This window comes from Eublepharis macularius, chromosome 5 (genome assembly GCF_028583425.1).
Source record: "Eublepharis macularius isolate TG4126 chromosome 5, MPM_Emac_v1.0, whole genome shotgun sequence".
NCBI lineage: Eukaryota > Metazoa > Chordata > Lepidosauria > Squamata > Eublepharidae > Eublepharis > Eublepharis macularius.
In genome coordinates this window covers 43,866,019-43,884,618 of record NC_072794.1, presented here as the reverse complement: position 1 = coordinate 43,884,618, position 18,600 = coordinate 43,866,019, and the positions used below count along the sequence as shown (strand labels likewise).

Here is an 18,600-nt window from a genome sequence, read left to right as displayed (position 1 = left end):
GCTGCATCCAGTAAACATTGTTTTGGGCGTATTGCTTGGGGGAGAAAGTAATATTAAAGAGTTCCATTTTGGACAAGAGAGGGAATAGAGTCTTATCTAATATCAGAACATTTGCAGGAATGTTATAGAATATAAAAGGCAAAAGTAAGGGCTAACTAAGTATAAGTCACTGCGTTTACATTCCTTTCCAAGGGACAGACACAAGTCAAGCTGGAATGTTGAATGTAGAATTCACACCATTTCTCCGTTTCACATTCTTGGCTTGTGCGCCTTACACAGAGTGAATGTTGGGAGGATTTTTCTTTCTGAAACTCAGGGCTCAGTTTGAGGGGGAACGCACAGGAATGCAGTTCCGGCAGTTCCCCAAAGAGGTCACATGTCATGTGGCCCCACCCACCTGACTCTTGTCCATTTTGGGCTCTTTTCAGCCTGGATTGGGGCCGAAACAGCCTGGATCGGGCCTCTGATAGGTGGTGGATCACTCTCCCACTCAGCAGCGGCCCGATCCTGACCATTTTGGGCCCATTTTCAGCCCCTTTTTGCCATTTTGGGCCCAATTTTGGCCCTGAATGGCCAAGATTGGGTCCAAAACAGCCAGAATAGATGATGTCTGGGGGTGTGGCTTATGCAAATCAGCTATACCAATGACACATTTCTGGTGATGGCGAGAGGCGTGGCATATGCTAATGAGTTATGCTAATGAGTTCCTCCGGCTCTTTTTCTACGAAATGACCCCTGCTGAGACTGGATTTGAGTTCCCATGTGTGCTGCCCTGCACCTTTACTCAGTCATAACAACAGTCATGTCCTCAACTTTTATGGCTGTAAATCAGGATATCAAAACAAGTATCTGTCTTGCTTCTTCCTGACAGGTGAGCAAATGGTCATCTCCATCCTGTTGGTTTGTCTCCGTAAAGGGAAACCATCTGCTGTCAGCCTGAAATCCAAAGAGTTTATTGCCTTATTTCCAGGAAAGAGGGTCAGTGTCTGTTGTGTGTAAAACAAGGTGTTCTGCATTTCCTTATTATAACAGTCTGCTATTCAACTGTGTTATAACCTGAGAGTTGTTTTTGTTGTGGTGATTCATTCAGAGCCAAAGCTGTGGATGTGCAGAGCAGACTCTCAGCTGTGTGCAGAGTAGACTCTTTCTACATACAGATCTCCATTTCTTTGTTGTGCTGTATGGTACAGAGACTTGTTGATTTGGTTTTAGATTTAATGTGTTTTATTTAAAGTGTTATTTATTTAAAATGTTCAGATTTCATGTTAAATCAGTCTATATTTAAATACTTCCCTTGTGTTCTCTTTGCAGAAACGCAACTGAATAAGTCACAGATACAGACTTTGAACCTATTTCTGAACATTAAAGAGGTGCTAATAAAAAAGAGTACTGCCACAGGAACTTAAAATTTATTAACTTCAAGTTGTTAATACACTAACTGGGACGCAGTTCTAAAAAACGAACTTCATATCCTTCTGCTGCATGCAAAAATCTACTAATTTTTTCTTATTCATAATGCACCTCAATGGAAGAAAATATCTTATTAAACATGTGTGAAGGTCGTTCATTTCATGTTCGTTACAGGTAAGCCCGTGTAGTTCCTTTTTAAAAAACTTATTTTTGATACATGCTTTGAAAAGATGAGTACAAAAAGGCTTTCAAATATAAAACAAGGTTAAGCATTCACATTTTAAAGGGATTTCAGAGAGTTGCATTCTTAATGTTTTTGTGTTACTAACAGTTTAATAACAGACAATTTCTAAAAATCATAGGGTTGAATCCCATAGATCTCTTCTGTTAGAAAGGTGCTAAAGCCTTCTCCAGATGCAAGCAGCTCCCCCGCTGGCGGATGAGCCTGTTTTGTGAGAAGAAGGCTCCTTGTACTGGAGGAAAGTACCGTGGTTAGCAGGATGGTTCAACTGGAATCCAACCCATAGTCCTGTTCTCTCTAGTTGGTTGATTTTGTTTTTTCTGCATGGGCACTCACTTGATTCATGTTTGAAATCCCAACCCAGCTGACTTCTCTTCCTAATACTTGTAGACACCACATGCTATAATTGCTTGCTCCTTGTCTTGCTATCTGATATCTGCTGCTAGTGGTGCTGTTGCGTGCATGAACTTGCCCTCTTCTGGCTAAAAAAAGAGTAAAAAAGGCACCATAACACTGGGTTGCTGTGGGCTTCTGCCATAGTGCTGAGGTTGCCCGTTATTAGTGCTAAAAATTATCTAAATTTACTTATTTTAACATTTCTGTATCACCTTACCTCCTCAAACTCAAGGTGAAGACAAGGCTGAGAAATAGCTATGAAGCTGCAGACGCTGGGCAGAGAAGTCACTGCCCTTTATTGTTCACTGGGTCCTCTCTGCTAAGAATGAACTACATTGTTCTAGAGCTGTGGTGTACAACATGCAGTCTGTAAGGGGTATGACTGAAGTCCATGGTTCTAGCACTTATAATCTGCTGCTCTGTCCCTGCTTTGGACACAGCAGGTGTTTCATAGGTGGTGTGTGTGTGTTCAGAACACTTCCTCCCAGTGAGAAAGAGGAGGGGGTTCTGCTCTCCAACCCTGAATACTTCTTTTATATTCTCTTTCTGGATGCACTGTCACCCAGTGATTCTTTCTATGATAGGATTTAATAGGGCATTCGGGTTGCCTGATGAAATGCCAGGTGGTACAGTGGAAAGGACTTCTTGTAAGTTCCTGAACCTATTGATTTTTAAAAAGTGGACTGGGATGAAGGGTAGAAAGTTAGGCTACACAGATTTTTATACCTTAGTAGGTCTGTGCCATGGTTGCTGTTACAAAGTATGATATTCATGTCTGAGGGCATGTGTTAAACATAACCCCTTGGATTAAAAAATATTTAAGATTTATGTAGTTGAGTGGGTAAACCATAACACTGAATAATTTAATGTTCATTTATATAATGTAACATTGCATAAAGGTAAAGTGTGCAAGTACTGAGTCATTACTGACCCATGGGGGGACGTCGCATCACAATGTTTTGGCAGACTTTTATTATGGGGTGGTTTGCCATTGCCTTCCTCAGGTAATATTGCATGGTTATGTCCAAATCAATGTAGGATTTCTTGATTACTTTAGTATAACAATGCTTAGAATAAAAATATCTGAATCTTGATTGTGAAACAGCAAGATCTGAGTCCAATCGTACCTTAAAGACCAACAAGATTTCCATGGTATACGCTTTCAATAACCAAGCTCCCTTTGTCATATACTAGACTCTTGAAAGCTTATACCTTGGAAATCCTGTTGGTCTTCAAGGTGCTACTGGACTTGAATCTTTCTATTCTACTGCAGTCCAGTATGGTTTCTCACCTGAAATTTGATTGTGAAAACAGATGTTTAGTACCAGCTCAAGAGTGGCTTTGACTACCCAAGCATACTTCACTCTGGAAGCTTGTTTCTGGACCTTGAAAATGGAGCAGGATACAGATATTTCTTACCATGTGCTGCTGATAAATAGTTTTACCCCTACAATTTCCCTTCCTTCCCCTTTTCTTACCAAATGGCACTAGTGATCAGTCACAAGACCTACCTTTGTGAGTTGGAAACAACCTGGAAAATAGTGTCAGATTTGTTTTGCCACCAAACCTTTGATTGCCACCAAACCTTTTTCTTTCATTCATGCAATAATAGTACTGTAGATAAAGCTTAGCTGAGTCTTCAGTAGTGTGTCCTTGCATACATTTCACACCTTCTTAAAGGGTTTTACATAAAACAGTGAGATTCAAATAGTTGAATTTAAAGTATGTACAATACCAGAGGAGGGACATAAAGAAGAAGAGAGAAGACAGACCAAAGTTTCCTCTAAAATTGTTTGGAGAATAATTAATCCCCCCCTTTTGAGGGACTTTTGAAGGACATGGAGAAAACAGCTTAGATAGAGTTATTGAGGGAGTGAATTTGACCCTTGGAAGAGCATTACATTATATGTGGGAGTAACAGAGCAAGGGTCATACACTGATTATTTTTGTTCTCCAAAAAATAACTTTGGACTTATTTCCTTATCTTGAGTTTCTGTGAGCTGTCATCAGATCAGGAACTTATGCTCTTCCCATGGAGAATCCTATTTGCATCCCTATTTACAACAGAGCCCAAAAGCTCTGTTTTGGACATAATGGAGAACTACCAAGATGGGAAGTACAAAGCACTTTCATAGCCTGTTGTCTCTGTATTCTTATCCCATCAGAAGCTGTTTTAGGGCCTGACATAGTTCAGGTTGTAAGTAGCTTAATATGCAAGAGAAGAAAATAGATGCATTTATTATTAATGATGCTTGTATCCTTCCCTTCCTCCAAAGAACTTAGGGGAAACCAGGATCTTTCACTATTGCTATTCAGTGACACAAGTTCCTTTTCCTTTTTAATATTCTGATATCTGATTCAGGTTTTTCAGTAGCATCAGAAATTGTTACTTGTATTTTTGTATTTTTTGTATTTTTATTACTGGCTTTTTTATTTAAAGGTAAGGAGGCCAGCAGTCAAAACTAAATTAGCTTTACTAGATTTGAGATTTGAAGAAGTTGTCAGTGTTAAGAAAGATAAAACAGGCACTGGGAAACTCTAGATTATATCAGAGAATCATCCTGTTAACAGAGGAATGAGTCAGTTAACTACATGTAGAACCCAAAAAATTAGGCATCACTGTTGTAGAAATATTTACACACAGTCTAAAAAAGCAGTTTCATAGTAAGCCAGGACATTACTTGTCTTGGAGTACGCAAATGAATGACGCTTGTTCTTTCTTCAGTCAATGTATTCTTTGTTGGGTACTTGGTTAGTGAATAATGGATTAATTCAGGTCAGCCAGTGGAAGAGTTCTTTCCCTGAGACTATTTAATGAATTCCTAAAAATGTTGTATGTTGACGTTGTCTCCCACTTGCTATTTATCTTTGCTTTGGATGTGTTGAAAGAACTTTTAAAAGGGTTTTAAAATAGGTATGACACATTTGTGTAGCACCCTGCACAGTTCCTAATGCTGTTCCTGTAATTAACTAAGGTTATATGTAATTTGCTTTTAAGGCTCAGCTTTTAGATCCAGTGAGATCTTTAAACAGCTTGTCTTCTCAAAGCCGCTTTGATCATACTGTCAAATACAGCATATGAAAATGTTGCCTCCAGACGTTTGGCTGGAGATGCAGTTTCCCATTTACAACTAGTGTAAACTGTTGCATCTCTGTATACCAGTAAAATATGCCCTAATTTTAAAAATGAGGTATTGCCTCCATGTTGCTCAGTTCCCTGCTTCATCTGTCTGTATAGTTGCGCCTTAGTTGGTTCAGTGCACTTAAAATCTTCTAAAAATGTCTAATTTGATTTTAAATTCCTGTATATTCATTTCTTTAAAAAAACTTCAAGTTTGGAAAACAATCACTATAAATCAAGTTGAAATATGTGAAAACACCCATGGTAATGAATGCCATAATTTCTAAACATCAGGATAATTAAATGTGACACTTAACATGAGGTGCCCGGAGAGAACCTCATTGGAGGGGATAAGATTAGTTAAGATTACCCAATAGAGTGTGTTAAATCTACTGTTGTTAATGGTATAAAATACCATAGCGGTCAGTTTTGTTTTTCTCCAAGTCATGGTGCACACTTATATTGTAATAAAATGAAAGAGGTGGCTGTTTTTAACCAATAGCCCCTTTAAGATATCCCGGACAACTTACCCCATATGTGGTATGGCTGACCAACCTGCGACACAAAGCTTTGGCAGAACTCCATGTATGAAATTTTGTTTTTATTCTACATGGTTCCTGGCTACTAGGTGTGCACAGGTTTTTATTACAAAACCTAAGAATGTCTATCATGTCCTTGTGTTTAGGTTGTGGAATGTCAAAAGCTAACAGGTATAGTATACTTTAAGTTTTGTTTTGCATTCTAAGCTAATTCTCTTACAGTGTTTTTTTGCCAGGAAATTTTAAATGTTCTGTTATAAGATACTTTGAACTAAATGTTTTATGTGCCTTTTTTAGTTCTCTGAAGATAAAAAGCCATTAGATGATTTTCTCAGTTCTTCTGGTAATCTCTTTAGCTCTAAATTTAATTTCTCAATCTACCACATTATACAATAGATGAAATAGTTTCAAAAAGATAACAGATTTTTGTCATTGTGGTACTTAGATTGAAAAAAATTTCATAAGTAAATAAATATGGACCAAGTATAAAAAGATATTAAGGAGAAAACTAATGCTGAGAATGAATAGCTGTTTTCTGAAATATCCTTTTAGATATAGAAGCTCATCCGGAGTTGGAACCTTAAACATAATGTAATTAGTATGAGACAATACTAGGCAGTTTGTTTATTGAGAATATTTTCCAAGATGGTTATGTGCCCCCTTACTTAATGTGACATCCTCTTACTGAAATTATTAATATACCTGTTTCTTAAAGATCACATATATTTCCTTTAGCGTAGCTTGAAATAAAGTCTGTTTTGCGCTGTGATTTTCTATCCCTCATCTGTCCAAGATCCCATTTGAAGAGTTTTCCTCATAAACAGTTCAGGCAGGAAACAGGGAAACTATTCCTGTTGGTGGAACTGTGCCCAAGAGAATGTCAGTTTAGCTGGTAGGGACCACATTCCTTTGTCTCTGCCCCCACATCAGTGCTGAAGCTAGGATTAAGACCAGGTATTTAGGGTGGAGAGATGGGAAGCTGGTTGAAGTCCCTTGGATCCCTGACATTTAAAAGTGGCCTTTAGCTAGCCTAAATACAAGACTGCTAAATTCTAAGGGGCCTTTTGTTGTTTATTTTATTAAATTGTATATATTTTGTGAAAAAATAAATGGTTTGTTGCTAGATTCTTGGCTCACAGTAACGGTTTGTCTGACAAGTATTTTCTGGACACCAAGGCCGTGATCTAGGCTCTGAAGTTAATGTTGCAGAATTGGCTTCAAATTACCCTTGCTCTTCTGGTTATGCAGATTTTGCTGGTCATTCTCTCATGCCTTGGCATATCAATACAAGACTGTGCCTAGTTATAATGGCTTATATACATGACAAGATAAAATTAGCGTAAATGTGTGAAAGAACAATAGCATACTCAGGCAACAGGAATTAACTAAACAGATGGTATCCTTTTGGTGCAATACATTTCTTCTTAATCATGCTTCTGACAAAGTGGGCACTTGTCCATAAAAGCTTCAGCTACAATAAATCTGTTAGTTTCTAAGGTGCCACAAGGCTTCTTAATCACATGTGTACACTGGGTTTGGCAGCTAGAAGATTCAGGGTCCCTTCTCTGTTCTTGTTTTTGGTGTGAATTACTGACATAACAGTAAGTATAAGTGTGGATAAAGCATACAGTGCAGCATTCCAGTGAAACTGCTGGAAACTCTAGTAAGAGAAGAGACATTGTACTATATCTTTGGATTCTGTGTAACTATTTCCTCCGCAATTAGGCATATTCAGTGGGTATATCAATACCAATGACGTTCCAAGTATCTGAGCTGTATAGAATGGAGGCTAGGGAAGATATAACTTTGTGTTCTAATGACGTTTTTCCTTGCACTCCCTAAAGCCTGTTATATCTTGGGAAAATCTGTTGGTTTCTTGAAATAAGTACTACCTCCTACATAGTATGGGCACAGAGATCTGTAGCTAACAGTCCTGTTAATTGGTCTGAAATTCAGCTTAAAATTGGTTTTTTTTAGGGTGGCGCCATCGCTGCTCCCCTTGTATGGAGTAGATTGTGTTACTTTCCTTAACTAACAAACATCAAAACAGACAGGTCACTGGCTGCAGGTGCTGAGAATTTCTATGAGAAGGAATATCTTGTATATTGAAAGGTAATCTGTGTCATAAAATACATCGGTAGGCTGGCTGCAGGATACTGTTTTAAGCTATTAAGCGCTTAGGTTTGCTACCACAACCTCATTCTTCTGGTGTCTTCTTAATTACTGTTTTCACGACCGAAGTAATAAACAGTGAGACATCATGCTTCTGATGTATGTCTTAATGTATATATTTGCCTTGGCGGATGTAACATAATGAACTAGAGCTGAACACTGAGCTTGTAATGGAGACACAGCTCCAGTACTTTGGTGTGTGCTCAGAAGCAGTCTAACATAAGAAAAGTGTAGCAGCAATTTGTTTTTCAATTAATGTCATGGAGAATAGATGGATAATGAAACTAGTGACTTCTTTTGAATTCTGTGCCTGCAGAATGGAAGCTTCTTGTCTTGAGCTTGCCTTGGAAGGGGAGCGGTTGTGTAAAGCAGGAGACTGTCAAGCTGGTGTGTCTTTCTTTGAAGCAGCAGTTCAGGTTGGAACAGAAGATTTGAAAACACTCAGTGCAATTTACAGTCAGCTGGGCAATGCTTATTTCTACTTGCATGAATATGCAAAAGCTTTGGAATATCACCACCATGATTTAACCCTTGCAAGGTAATTTTAGTTCACGCAGTTCTTTTTGGATCACCCAAATATTCATTTTTCTTCTTCTCAAGATGAAGAAACTTTTGTCTTTTTTTATTGACCTAATCTGTTTGACCACAGCTTGAAAAAAATGATAATGAAGTGATTAACGGGTGGCTCTGATAAAATAAAAAATGTGTACAGATGCTGCTACCGGGGTATCTCCATAAAATTCACCCTATTTAGGAGGATGTAGATGTTGAGAGCAGCCATGAGGCTGGCAGCAGCTAGGTAGGCTGTATAAGGGGGGAATTAGCTGCCCATTTCTCCTCAGTATGATAGGGTGTGTCTTAATTTGTTTTAGTGGTGTTTAACTCTCATCTCTTCACTCTCACCCCAAAATCTGTGCAAGCTTTCTTATGTAGACTTTGATACAAATGATCTGATATGGAAAGTACATACCCACACAAACAGCGCAATCCTGACGCCCACCGGCACCTGTGCACAGGCGTGCCTGCAGCATTGGTTGTCCACTCCCTGAGGACTTTAGTGGGAGAGCTATGCCGGTGGCTGTACCTGGCAAGGCATGGCAAGGCTACTGCCGGGAGCGCCCAGCCCGCCAATCCCAACAACCCTGCCTGCATTCCCCAATGGCTGCGCCTCCCCCATGTCAGGTGCGCGAGTGGCAAGCAAAGACACAGCCAATGCATGAGCTGCAATCCTTGCTGCCTGTCAACACCTCCATCCCAACCCGGCCATGGTGCCTGCAGTCTGGTGACACACTCCTGTGCTGGCAACATGCGGCCCACTAGATAGGCCTGGCCATCTCTGCCTGGCGATGCTCACATGGGTGCAAGGGGGATGGTCTGCCTTCTGCCACAGATGAAATGGCCATCCTAGTAAGAACTGATCTCAGTTATGCCCCGCCAGGGAGGTGACCAAAGGAAACATGCTCTGGTGGCTGCCGTGGCCATCTTGGGATCCCCCACAGCTTCTGGCCAGCGTCCCTGCACTGGGGCGAATGGGCCACTTCTACAACCCAGGAGAACCCCCCACCCCAGAGATGGTGGGTGGGGAGGTCATGATCAGGGGGCTCATCCAGCTCGGATGGCCTTCATACTTCCTGGTCCAGTCCAATTGGGACTGTTAACTCTGAGAGTACCACTACAGAGTTGGTGCATGCCTGCAGCACCACATGAGTGCTTCCTCCACCCCGGACTGGCATTCCACATGGAAGCACCAATCTGGGAAGGCCGTCAGTTTCTTTCCTTCAGTACTTCCTGGACTAACAGTCCCGGTTGGAATGAGGAAAGGACTGGCAGTCACCTGTCTGGACTCCCACTTTCTTTGGTGAAGATTAGACACACATACACCCCGGGGTGCGGAGCTCCTCCTTTATGGCCGTATACGGCAGCAGTCCCCATGGGACTAATGGCCTTCCGCCCCATACTTGGGTGCTGTGTCTGGGCAACAGCAGAGGTTCCGGGTGGAGTGGCTCTGGGCTGCTGCGCCAGTATAGGGGGGTTACACCAGCATAAATCCAGGATATGCTGGTGTAATTCCTAGTCAGTAAATTCCCCTCAGACTGCACTGTAAAGTTATATGATAAAAAATTACTATCTGACCAGTTGACTCCTAGAATACACTGCATAAATATATAGCAGTTCATACAATATTAAAGGCCTCTAGACAGTGTTTATTAAGCTATTCAATAAAATCAATGTATTTACACAGATTAACTAGAAAGAAATAATGCTTCAGAATAAAGTTGCTGAAAAGTGAGATACATATGCACTGGAAACTAAGATATATTGCTAAATTGTATGATCTTTAATAGAAACCTGTTTATGGTAGACTGAGCATGCATATTTTATAAAGATTGCTGGAAAAGTGGTTTACCGTTCTCCTTTTCTCTCCAACCCCCTTTTGACACTTTTAGAACCATTGGAGATAAGCTAGGGGAAGCTAAAGCAAGTGGCAACTTGGGGAACACCTTAAAGGTTCTTGGGAATTATGAAGAGGCAATTGTCTGCTGTCAGAGGCATCTTGACATTTCCAGAGAGCTTGAAGACAAGGTAAGTGAACACTCAGAAATAAATAATAGGTTGTAAAAGTGTAAACAATATTACAGTTTAACAGTGAATCTTGTAAAGCTAGTGAAAAAACCCCCCACAATTTTGGTCTACTCCTCAAGGATAGCTTACCCTAAACAATTCATCCAGCAACTCTTCATATGTTTCTATTGATGGTGTCTCCCTAAATAAAGCAGACTGGAGAGGAGATGTACTTTCTCCCTCTGAGGCAGAGGACATCTTGGGTGTTTCCCTTTGCTCAATCAGGGAGGCAGGAAGTTAATTTTTCTTCCTCCTCCTGTTGGTGCTTGGAGCACCCCTTCTTTCAGTTCTTTCCTGCCTCCAGGGAGAGCATGCATAGCGGCATAGTTCTCTGCCACTTCTGAGGAATCCTGATCACTCTTTTTCTCCTAGAGTGCTCTCTTATCTCATTTTCCCTTTTCTCATTTACTCTTAATCTCATTTTCTTCTCTCTCTCTTCTTTCCTCTTCTGCTTGATCTTCCTGGCTCCCTCCCTTTTTGCCTCTGGACTCTGCTCTCCCTTCACGGAGAGCCCATCAGCACCATGGAGTCTAGGGACTCCGACAGGAGCTTCATGGATGAAGAGGAGGAAGCCCCTTCAATGGCCACAGCCACAGCAGGGAACACCAATCCACCTGGTGCCATCCTCCCTCTGAGACTGGAATGGGCTCCCGGCACTTTTCTGGCCGCTGAGCTGTGTATGCCCACTAAAAGACCATGACACCAGTAGAAGGAGCTGAGATACGCTGCACACCACCACATGAGTACAGAGCTTTTGCACGGGCCACAGAAAAGGCGGGAATCAGCAGCGGCTCTCACATCAAGCACTTCAAAAGAAGTGCTAGCCAACCTCTCACCGGGAGACAGTTCAACAGGCCCTTCCTCTCCACGCATCAGAATCTGCAAGCCTCAGAGACTGAACTTTCAAGGGCAGGTATTGTATCAGGTGACCTCAGTGCCTCTTTCCAAGGCTACTTTCTCTTAAGACAAACGATGAAAGAAGAGATCTTCAAGTTCTGCCAGCCCGATCCAGGGCCACTAGTGAAGAGACCTCCAATCCTCCCTCCCCCACTCCATGCCGGGGACAAACAACACTGGGCTGAAGGCCAGTGGTCCACCAAGGCCACCCAGAAGTCTGCTCTAAGTAGAAATAAGGGCATGAGGCCCCGCTGGGAGGGAGAGATGTCTTCTGATAGCAAAGACATAGAAGAGGGCGAGTTCCTCCCGGAGAAAGAGGAAGAGGAGGTTACCATACCTGTACAATCTGACTGTCAAGGCAGAAGACTATCAATACTTGTTGGCCAAAGCCTTAGCAGCCTTAGGCCTTCAGGAAGGCCCAAAAGGGAAGGAGGAGGACCCTAAGGCGAGAAAAGCCTCCTCCAGACTCAAAAGGCTGCAGTGAGTTGTTCCCCAGGGCAGACACCCATGAGAGTGTCTTTCCATTCCCTGAATATTTCAAGAGGTGACAAGGCCAAATGGGCCACTTCCACGGCAAATAAAAAGTGTCCAAGCTATGTCAAAAAATTGTATGCCTTACCTACCTTTGTTAATAAGCAATTGCAGGTGCCCAAGGTTGATACTGTAGTGGCAGCTGTACAGACCACAGGCCTACCAGCAACGGACGGGCAAGGATCCGTGAAGGACAATCTGGACAGAAAGGCAGAAGTAGCACTCAGGAGGGCCCACGAAGCCTTGGCCATGGCCATCAGGGCACCACTGCTTCTATTGCGTCCAGAACCTCAGAAGTGTGGGCTCACAAGCTCATCCAGCTGCTTCCAGGCAATCACAGACGCCTCCTAAAAGGGGCCAACAGGATCCTCAAAGCCAGCACCTTTGCGGCAGACACCACACTAGATGCTCCAGGGCCATGGCATCAGCGACGGTCACCAGGAGGCTACTGTGGCTAAGGGCTTGGCCAGCCAATCTTCAGGCATACCTGAAAAGAACAGAAGCGATTAGGTCAGACTCTCTTCATCAGCACGTCACCCCCGAATAAGGAAAAGAAGCTGTCGGCAGCAACAATCGGCAACAACATTAAAGCCTGTATCGCAGAAGCATACAAGGCAAACAACAGAGACGTTCCTGCAGGAATTATAGCACATTCCATCAGAAGTGCAGCACCAAATGTGGCCTTTATAAAGAATATGTCAGTGGAGGAAATCTGCAAAGCTGCTACACGGTCCTCTGTCTCCACCTTAGTTAGACAATACAAGCTGAACCTGTATGACTTGCCTGACACCGCCTTTGGAAGGAGAGTGTTGCAACACGTGTTCCAGGATGAGGAATACAATCCACCTGAAAAGGAGTAACTGCTTTAGGAGCACCCAAGATGTCCTCTGCCTCAGAGGGAGAACAGACCTTTGGACACTTAACTTGAAAGAACCTTCTCCTCTGAGGAAAGGAGGACATCTTGCCCTCCCAGGTCCCTCGTCCTCCATTCTCTTCTCCTTTCTTCTTATACCATGTTGTTCTTTCTCCCACTACTAACTCCTTCAGCTCCTAGTCTTACTTACCTGTTTTTCAGACTGATCTGTGGCACGTACAACATAGGTTATACCAATGCAAGAGAGATTTGGAGTCATTCTAACTAGAAGAAGGGGTATGCCAAGTACCAGCAGGAATAGGAAGAAAAATTAACTTCCTACTTCCCTGATTGGGCAAAGGGAAACACCCAAGATGTCCTCCTTTCCTCAGAGGAGAAGGACCCTTCACAGTAAGTGTTCAAAGGTCCGTTCTTTTTGCACCAACTTGCAGATTGCAGTAGCATTGTTGGGCCCAACAAGCATCTGTCTGGGGTGGAAAGTCCTTGAGCCCTTGATCCTCAGCAGATCAAGTGAGTCCTCAGAATCCATAAAGTTCATTCTAGAAACACAATATGATCTGAAGAATTGTTCCAGGCATCTGCCAAACTCAAGACATTTGCGGTCATGGATGTGATAAGGGCTAGGATTTGGTCATAAAAAGGCCTGATCCCATAGAAGAAAAAATGGAGCTGCTTTATTTGCTAAATCAAACTGAACCAGAATTTCATGTTGAAAACAGACTTTTGGGCACTTACTATGAAGGGTCCTTCTCCTCTGAGGAAAGGAGGACATCTTGGGTGATTCTCACCATCCAATCAGGAAGGCAGGAACTAACTTTCTTCCTCTTCCTGTCTGGCATGTGGGACACTCTCTCTCTTCAGTTTAGGTGACTCCACAAAATAGTAACATTGAATTTATCATTCAGCAACTGTTAATACTGAGAAAAAACACCTGTTGTGTTAACATGTACTGTAAATAAAGCATAACCCGGAGGAGGTAGAAGAATGAGGCAGCAGGGTAGAGGAGGACAAAGACCCAGGGAGGGCAAGATGTCCTCCTTTCCTCCGAGGAGAAGGACCCTTCACGGTAAGTGTCCAAAGGTCAGTTCTCCCTCTGAGGCGGAGGACATCTTGGGTGCTTCCAAAGCAGTTTCTACTTTTTGGGTGGGATGTGGTCTTTGTCCGAGATCATACACTGCAGTAATTTTCTACTGCATGTGGTGTACGCAGAATAATATAGATTTAATTTCTAGCGTCTCACCAAGGTCAAGATCGATGACTATCTTGCTGCCTTGCAGACTTCTTTTACAGAAGTGTTCCTTTGTAGTGTTGCATTGGTAGCAGCACTCCTCACAGAGTGAGCTGTTATTCCATTAGGAACCTCTATGATATGAGCTTTGATAGTGTATGTTTTGTTATTGGCACCTACGGCTGCTGAAGGCATTTTCTTCCCCAAATTGAGGGGAGATATACTGATGAACAGGAAGTCCAACTTTCTGATTTGTACTGTTTGGGGCAGATAGGCCTTGAGCTTCCTCCTGACGTCTAGGTTGTGTCAGAGCCTCTCCCTAATACATTTAGGGTACAGGTAGAAATATGGTAGCCTTATCTCTTGCAACTTACGGAATTTGGAATAGACTTTTGGAAGAAAGGTGGGGACAATATGAAGTATCACCTTATTGTTGTGAAAGATACAGAGTTCAGGTCTGACTGACAGTGCTCTTAGGTCTGAGATTCTTCTGGCAGATGTGACCACAATAAGGAAGATGGTCTTCATTCTCAGCCTTCTCAAGGGAACATCTTTGACCACTCCAAATGGATGTTTGGTCAGGGCAGTGTAAAATGTCCAGTGCTTTCCTCCTGCCCCACTGAGTGAGGGCTTTCCAAGAGGAACTGAAAATTCTGACCGTGAACTGTTTTCTGGATGCTAGGAGAGTGTTGGCCACCTCTCCGGAATATCCCTATCTTAGGAAGATTTTCCTTTCTATTTCCACACAATTAAGCAGAGCGGGTCTAAATGAGAGTGCCAAATCATTCCCTGCTGTAATGTGACCGGAGAGGTTGGTGAGATGCGGGGTGGAGATATCACCATCTGTTGGAGTGTGGAAAAGCACAGTCTCCGGGGCAACCAAGAGGCGATCACTAGCACTTCGCACCCTGTTACTTGATCCTTCTCAGGAGTTTGGGTATTACTGGTAAGGATGATAATGTGTAGAGGAGGCCTAATGGCCACTATGATGTCAGGGCATCTACTTGTGCGTGGAACAAACTTTGTCATGTACCTTGGTAGTTGATGGTTGTATTGGGATGCAAACAGGTCCGTGAAAGGTGTTGCAAAGTGCGATGTTATCCATTAGATGAGATCTTTCTTAAGGGACTGTTCCACTTGCTGAATGGTCTACCTGCTCAGCCAGTCTGCCTGGCCATTGGATAAGCCTTTGATCGAGACTAGGTGACCTTCCTCCCAGGTAAGTATCCTTGTCGCCTCCTTGTGCCTCCTCAAGGTCTTGTATCCCCCCTGCTTGTTTACATATGTCTTGTCTGCGACCTTGTCCATACAGATCAGGCTGTGTGAGTTCACTATCTGATCTCTGAACTGGAACAAGGCCAGACAAATTGCTCCCATTTCCAAGACACTAATAGGAAGATGTGCCTAACCTGTGATGCTTGCATCTGTATTTGTTGTTCTCAAGGGGTCATGGATCTTTTGATCTGAAGTGGTACCTGAATGGGAAGATCTGTCTTCTCCATGATCTGTTGTTAATAAGATCTGAGAATGGTCTGAAGCAGTCTTGCATGTAGACGACCTCAAGGTATCACCTTGTTGCTGGCCACTAGCAAACCCATCAGTTTGGGTAGTGTGGTGAGAAGTGATTTTCACTCTGATGACAGTCTCGGCCAGCTGTTTGGTCTTTCTGACCTCTTTGGTGAGGGATAGACAACACTCTTGATGATCATATCCAGGTGTTCCAGCTTGTGGGAACTGAATGATGAACTGAGTGTCGCGGTGAGATTTTTCTTTTGAATGTGATCTGATCAGGAGATCGTCTAGGTGCAAATGAACATGAATACCACTCTCTCTGAGACATATGATGGGGTTGATCAGGAGCTTTGTGAACACTATTGGCACAGTGGATAGGCTGAAAGGGATGGCTCAGAACTGCCAATTGGTTTTTTTTTTCCTGTGCAAAATCCTAGGTATTGTTGATGGACTGTCAGAATCGGTACATGGAGGTATGCTTCTGTGAGATCTGTAGATGTCATGTATTCTTCTGGTTGAATGGCCTCTGTGACTGAGCGCAGAGTTTCCATTCAGAAGTGATGCAACTTGATAAACTTGTTCAAAAAGTTGAGGTCTAACAATGCCCTCCAGTCCCCATTCTTTTTAGGGACTATGAAGAAGGTTGAGTAGACTCCCCTGTCCTCTTTTGTTGTGGGGAATATGCTCCACAGCTTCAATGCCCAGGTGTTGGATTACAGTTTGAGTTAAGATTTTGCATAGGGGAGAGATGACAAAACATTCTGGTGGGTAGCTTTCGAATGGGTATGGAATAGCTTTTTGAGACGATTTCTAAGGTCCAGCTGTCTGCCTGCGTGTCGACTCAGGCTTGATGGTAAGGAGTACTTGGCCTCTCACAGGGATGGCTTGTGAGTCCTGTCTTAGAGAGCTTGGTATCAAGGTCGGATCTCTTTCCACATGTGAAGGACTGTCTGATCTTGGGACAAAGTAAGCATTATCCTCACAATACAGCTGGGGAGCTGGGCCTGAGGAGGAATGGTTTACCCAAGGCCATGTGGTAAGTTCATGGCAGTAGTGAAATTTGAACCAGCAGAGTACTGTAACACAGTTCAGTTACTTAACCACTATACTACAAGTGGGTTCTTGAAAGGAACCCCCCCCCCTTATTAAAGGGATATCTAGATTAACTACAGGATGGTTGCTTGGAATCCTGTCTGGACCTTAGTAGAGTGTGTTGTGAATAAAATAGCTGAGGGCCAAGGGATCACCTCTCAGATTGTTTGTTTTTTGGCAACACTTTCTTTTGTCCTGGGTCTCAACCCAGATCTTTTCTAGGGCATCCCCAAATAACTTGTCTCTCTGAAAGTGGTAAGCCAGGATGATATTTTTAGAGTGTAAAACTGCTGGCCAAGCTCTTAGTCAAGCGTGCCTACTTGTTACTGCTGCTGAGACCATAGTCCTGGAACAAAAGGTAACTGCATCCAGGATGGTGTCTGCCTTGAAGGTACTGGCCTTTAAAATTCTGTTTGCCCCTTCAAGGGGGGCATCTATTGTTGAATGGGAGAAGTAGGATCAGTTTTCTGATCCATACTCCTGATGCTCTGGAGGCAATGGAGGCAATGGCAGTAGCCTTTATAGTCATAGCCATAGCCTCGTGAGCTCTCCTCAGCATGATCTCTCTCTCCTTGTCTAAGATGTCTCTGACTGATCCTTGCTCATCCTCTGACAAGAGCCCAGATGACTGAAGTGTAGCCACTGGAGTGTCGATCGCAGGTACCTGCAACATCTCATAGCAAAGAAAGTTAGTGAGTACAGTTTGGGGTTTTTTTTACCACATTAGGGAATTGCTTATTGGCTGATGGTTTAGACCACTCAGCCTTGAGCTGTCTCCTAAAATATTCTGAAAATGGGAGGACCTTTTCTGGGGAACCTTCCCTAGGAAGAGACTCTTGTTTTCCTGGGGTCAGGATTAGTATTCCCTGTAAGTGTCCTCCTCCTCCGAGGGTAATTTCTGCAGCCCTAAGGCTGAGAATGTCTAGGTAGTAAATACTGGTAGACCTCAGATTCAGACAGCTGGGCTGACTGTTCTGGCAGGGATATTTCCTCCTCCACATCTGAAGGAATTCTTCCTTCTCCTTGCCATTATAGATGCTCTCTGAGGCTGATCCCCCTACTCAGTGGGGATCCCTGTCTATTAAATATTACAAGCTGCCTTATTCTGACTCAGACCATCAGTCCATCAAGGTCAGTGTTGTCTACTCAGACTGGCAGCTGGTCTCCAGGGTCTCAGGAAGAAGTTTTTTCCATCATCTACCTGATCTTTTTAACTGGAGTTAATGGGGAACAAACCTGGATCCTTCTGCAGGCAAAGCAGAAGTTCTTTCACTGAGCCTCAGCCTCGCCCATGGAGGAAGGAAGAGGAGGAGGTAGACACCACACCACTATTAACAGAGGTTTCAGCCCAGCAAAGATTATATATTTCTTCCCTCATGGTTAGTCTTAGGAAGTTAAAAGGTTCAAAGACGCAGGCAAGTTTGTGCCCTTCATACGTTACCCATCTGACGGGAGGAGTCCTGTTGTAAAGGAAGGGCATGGGCACATTCACTGTGGCGCCAGAGCTGAGGAGATTCCTGGTGTCTTGTCCTGCCAAAAGCCTGAGCTAACATGCTAACTCCAGCAGAGCAGGAGCGCACAGTTGCATCCATCTTCTGATCAGTGGGATGAGCCCTTTGAAACTCTTCTGCAGCTCTAAGGCTGACTTGTAGCCGGGAGACCGCAGAAGCCGCAGAGGCATGTCGGTGCCGACTCGTTGCTGGGAGCACGTACAAGCTGGGAGGCATGTCGACCCCAGATTCATCAATCCCCACCGTGTTCGATGCAAATACTGTGGAGCATTCCTCTCTGTTGTGTAGGAAGCTGTCCTCATTATCCCTGGCGTCCATTTTGTAGGCAGCTGCCCCAAATGGCTGCCGTGATCCTCTCAGTCAGCCAGGGAGAGTAGTAAGAGACAGGAGAGGACAGCAAAAAGATAGGGAGGAACTATGAAAGCTTTAAGTCAACAGAGTTTGAAAGACAAAG

The 18,600-nt window shown here is 43.3% G+C and overlaps 1 protein-coding gene across 4 annotated transcripts in view; it reads left to right on the top strand.

Annotated features, from left to right (window-relative positions):
* Window positions 1-18,600, top strand: part of GPSM2 (G protein signaling modulator 2) — a 45,195-nt gene that overhangs the window by 10,506 nt on the left and 16,089 nt on the right. The window contains exons 2-5 of one of the 4 annotated variants that reach the window (XM_054979775.1): window positions 917-978; window positions 1,312-1,584; window positions 8,196-8,417; window positions 10,327-10,462. In XM_054979775.1, the coding sequence (XP_054835750.1) occupies window positions 1,526-1,584; window positions 8,196-8,417; window positions 10,327-10,462 (417 nt within the window). In that variant the 5' untranslated portion in view covers window positions 917-978; window positions 1,312-1,525. Of the gene's footprint in view, window positions 1-871; window positions 979-1,311; window positions 1,585-6,670; window positions 7,820-8,195; window positions 8,418-10,326; window positions 10,463-18,600 lie in introns of those variants that run through there. The other 3 variants (XM_054979774.1, XM_054979776.1, XM_054979777.1) reach the window with 3 other exon arrangements.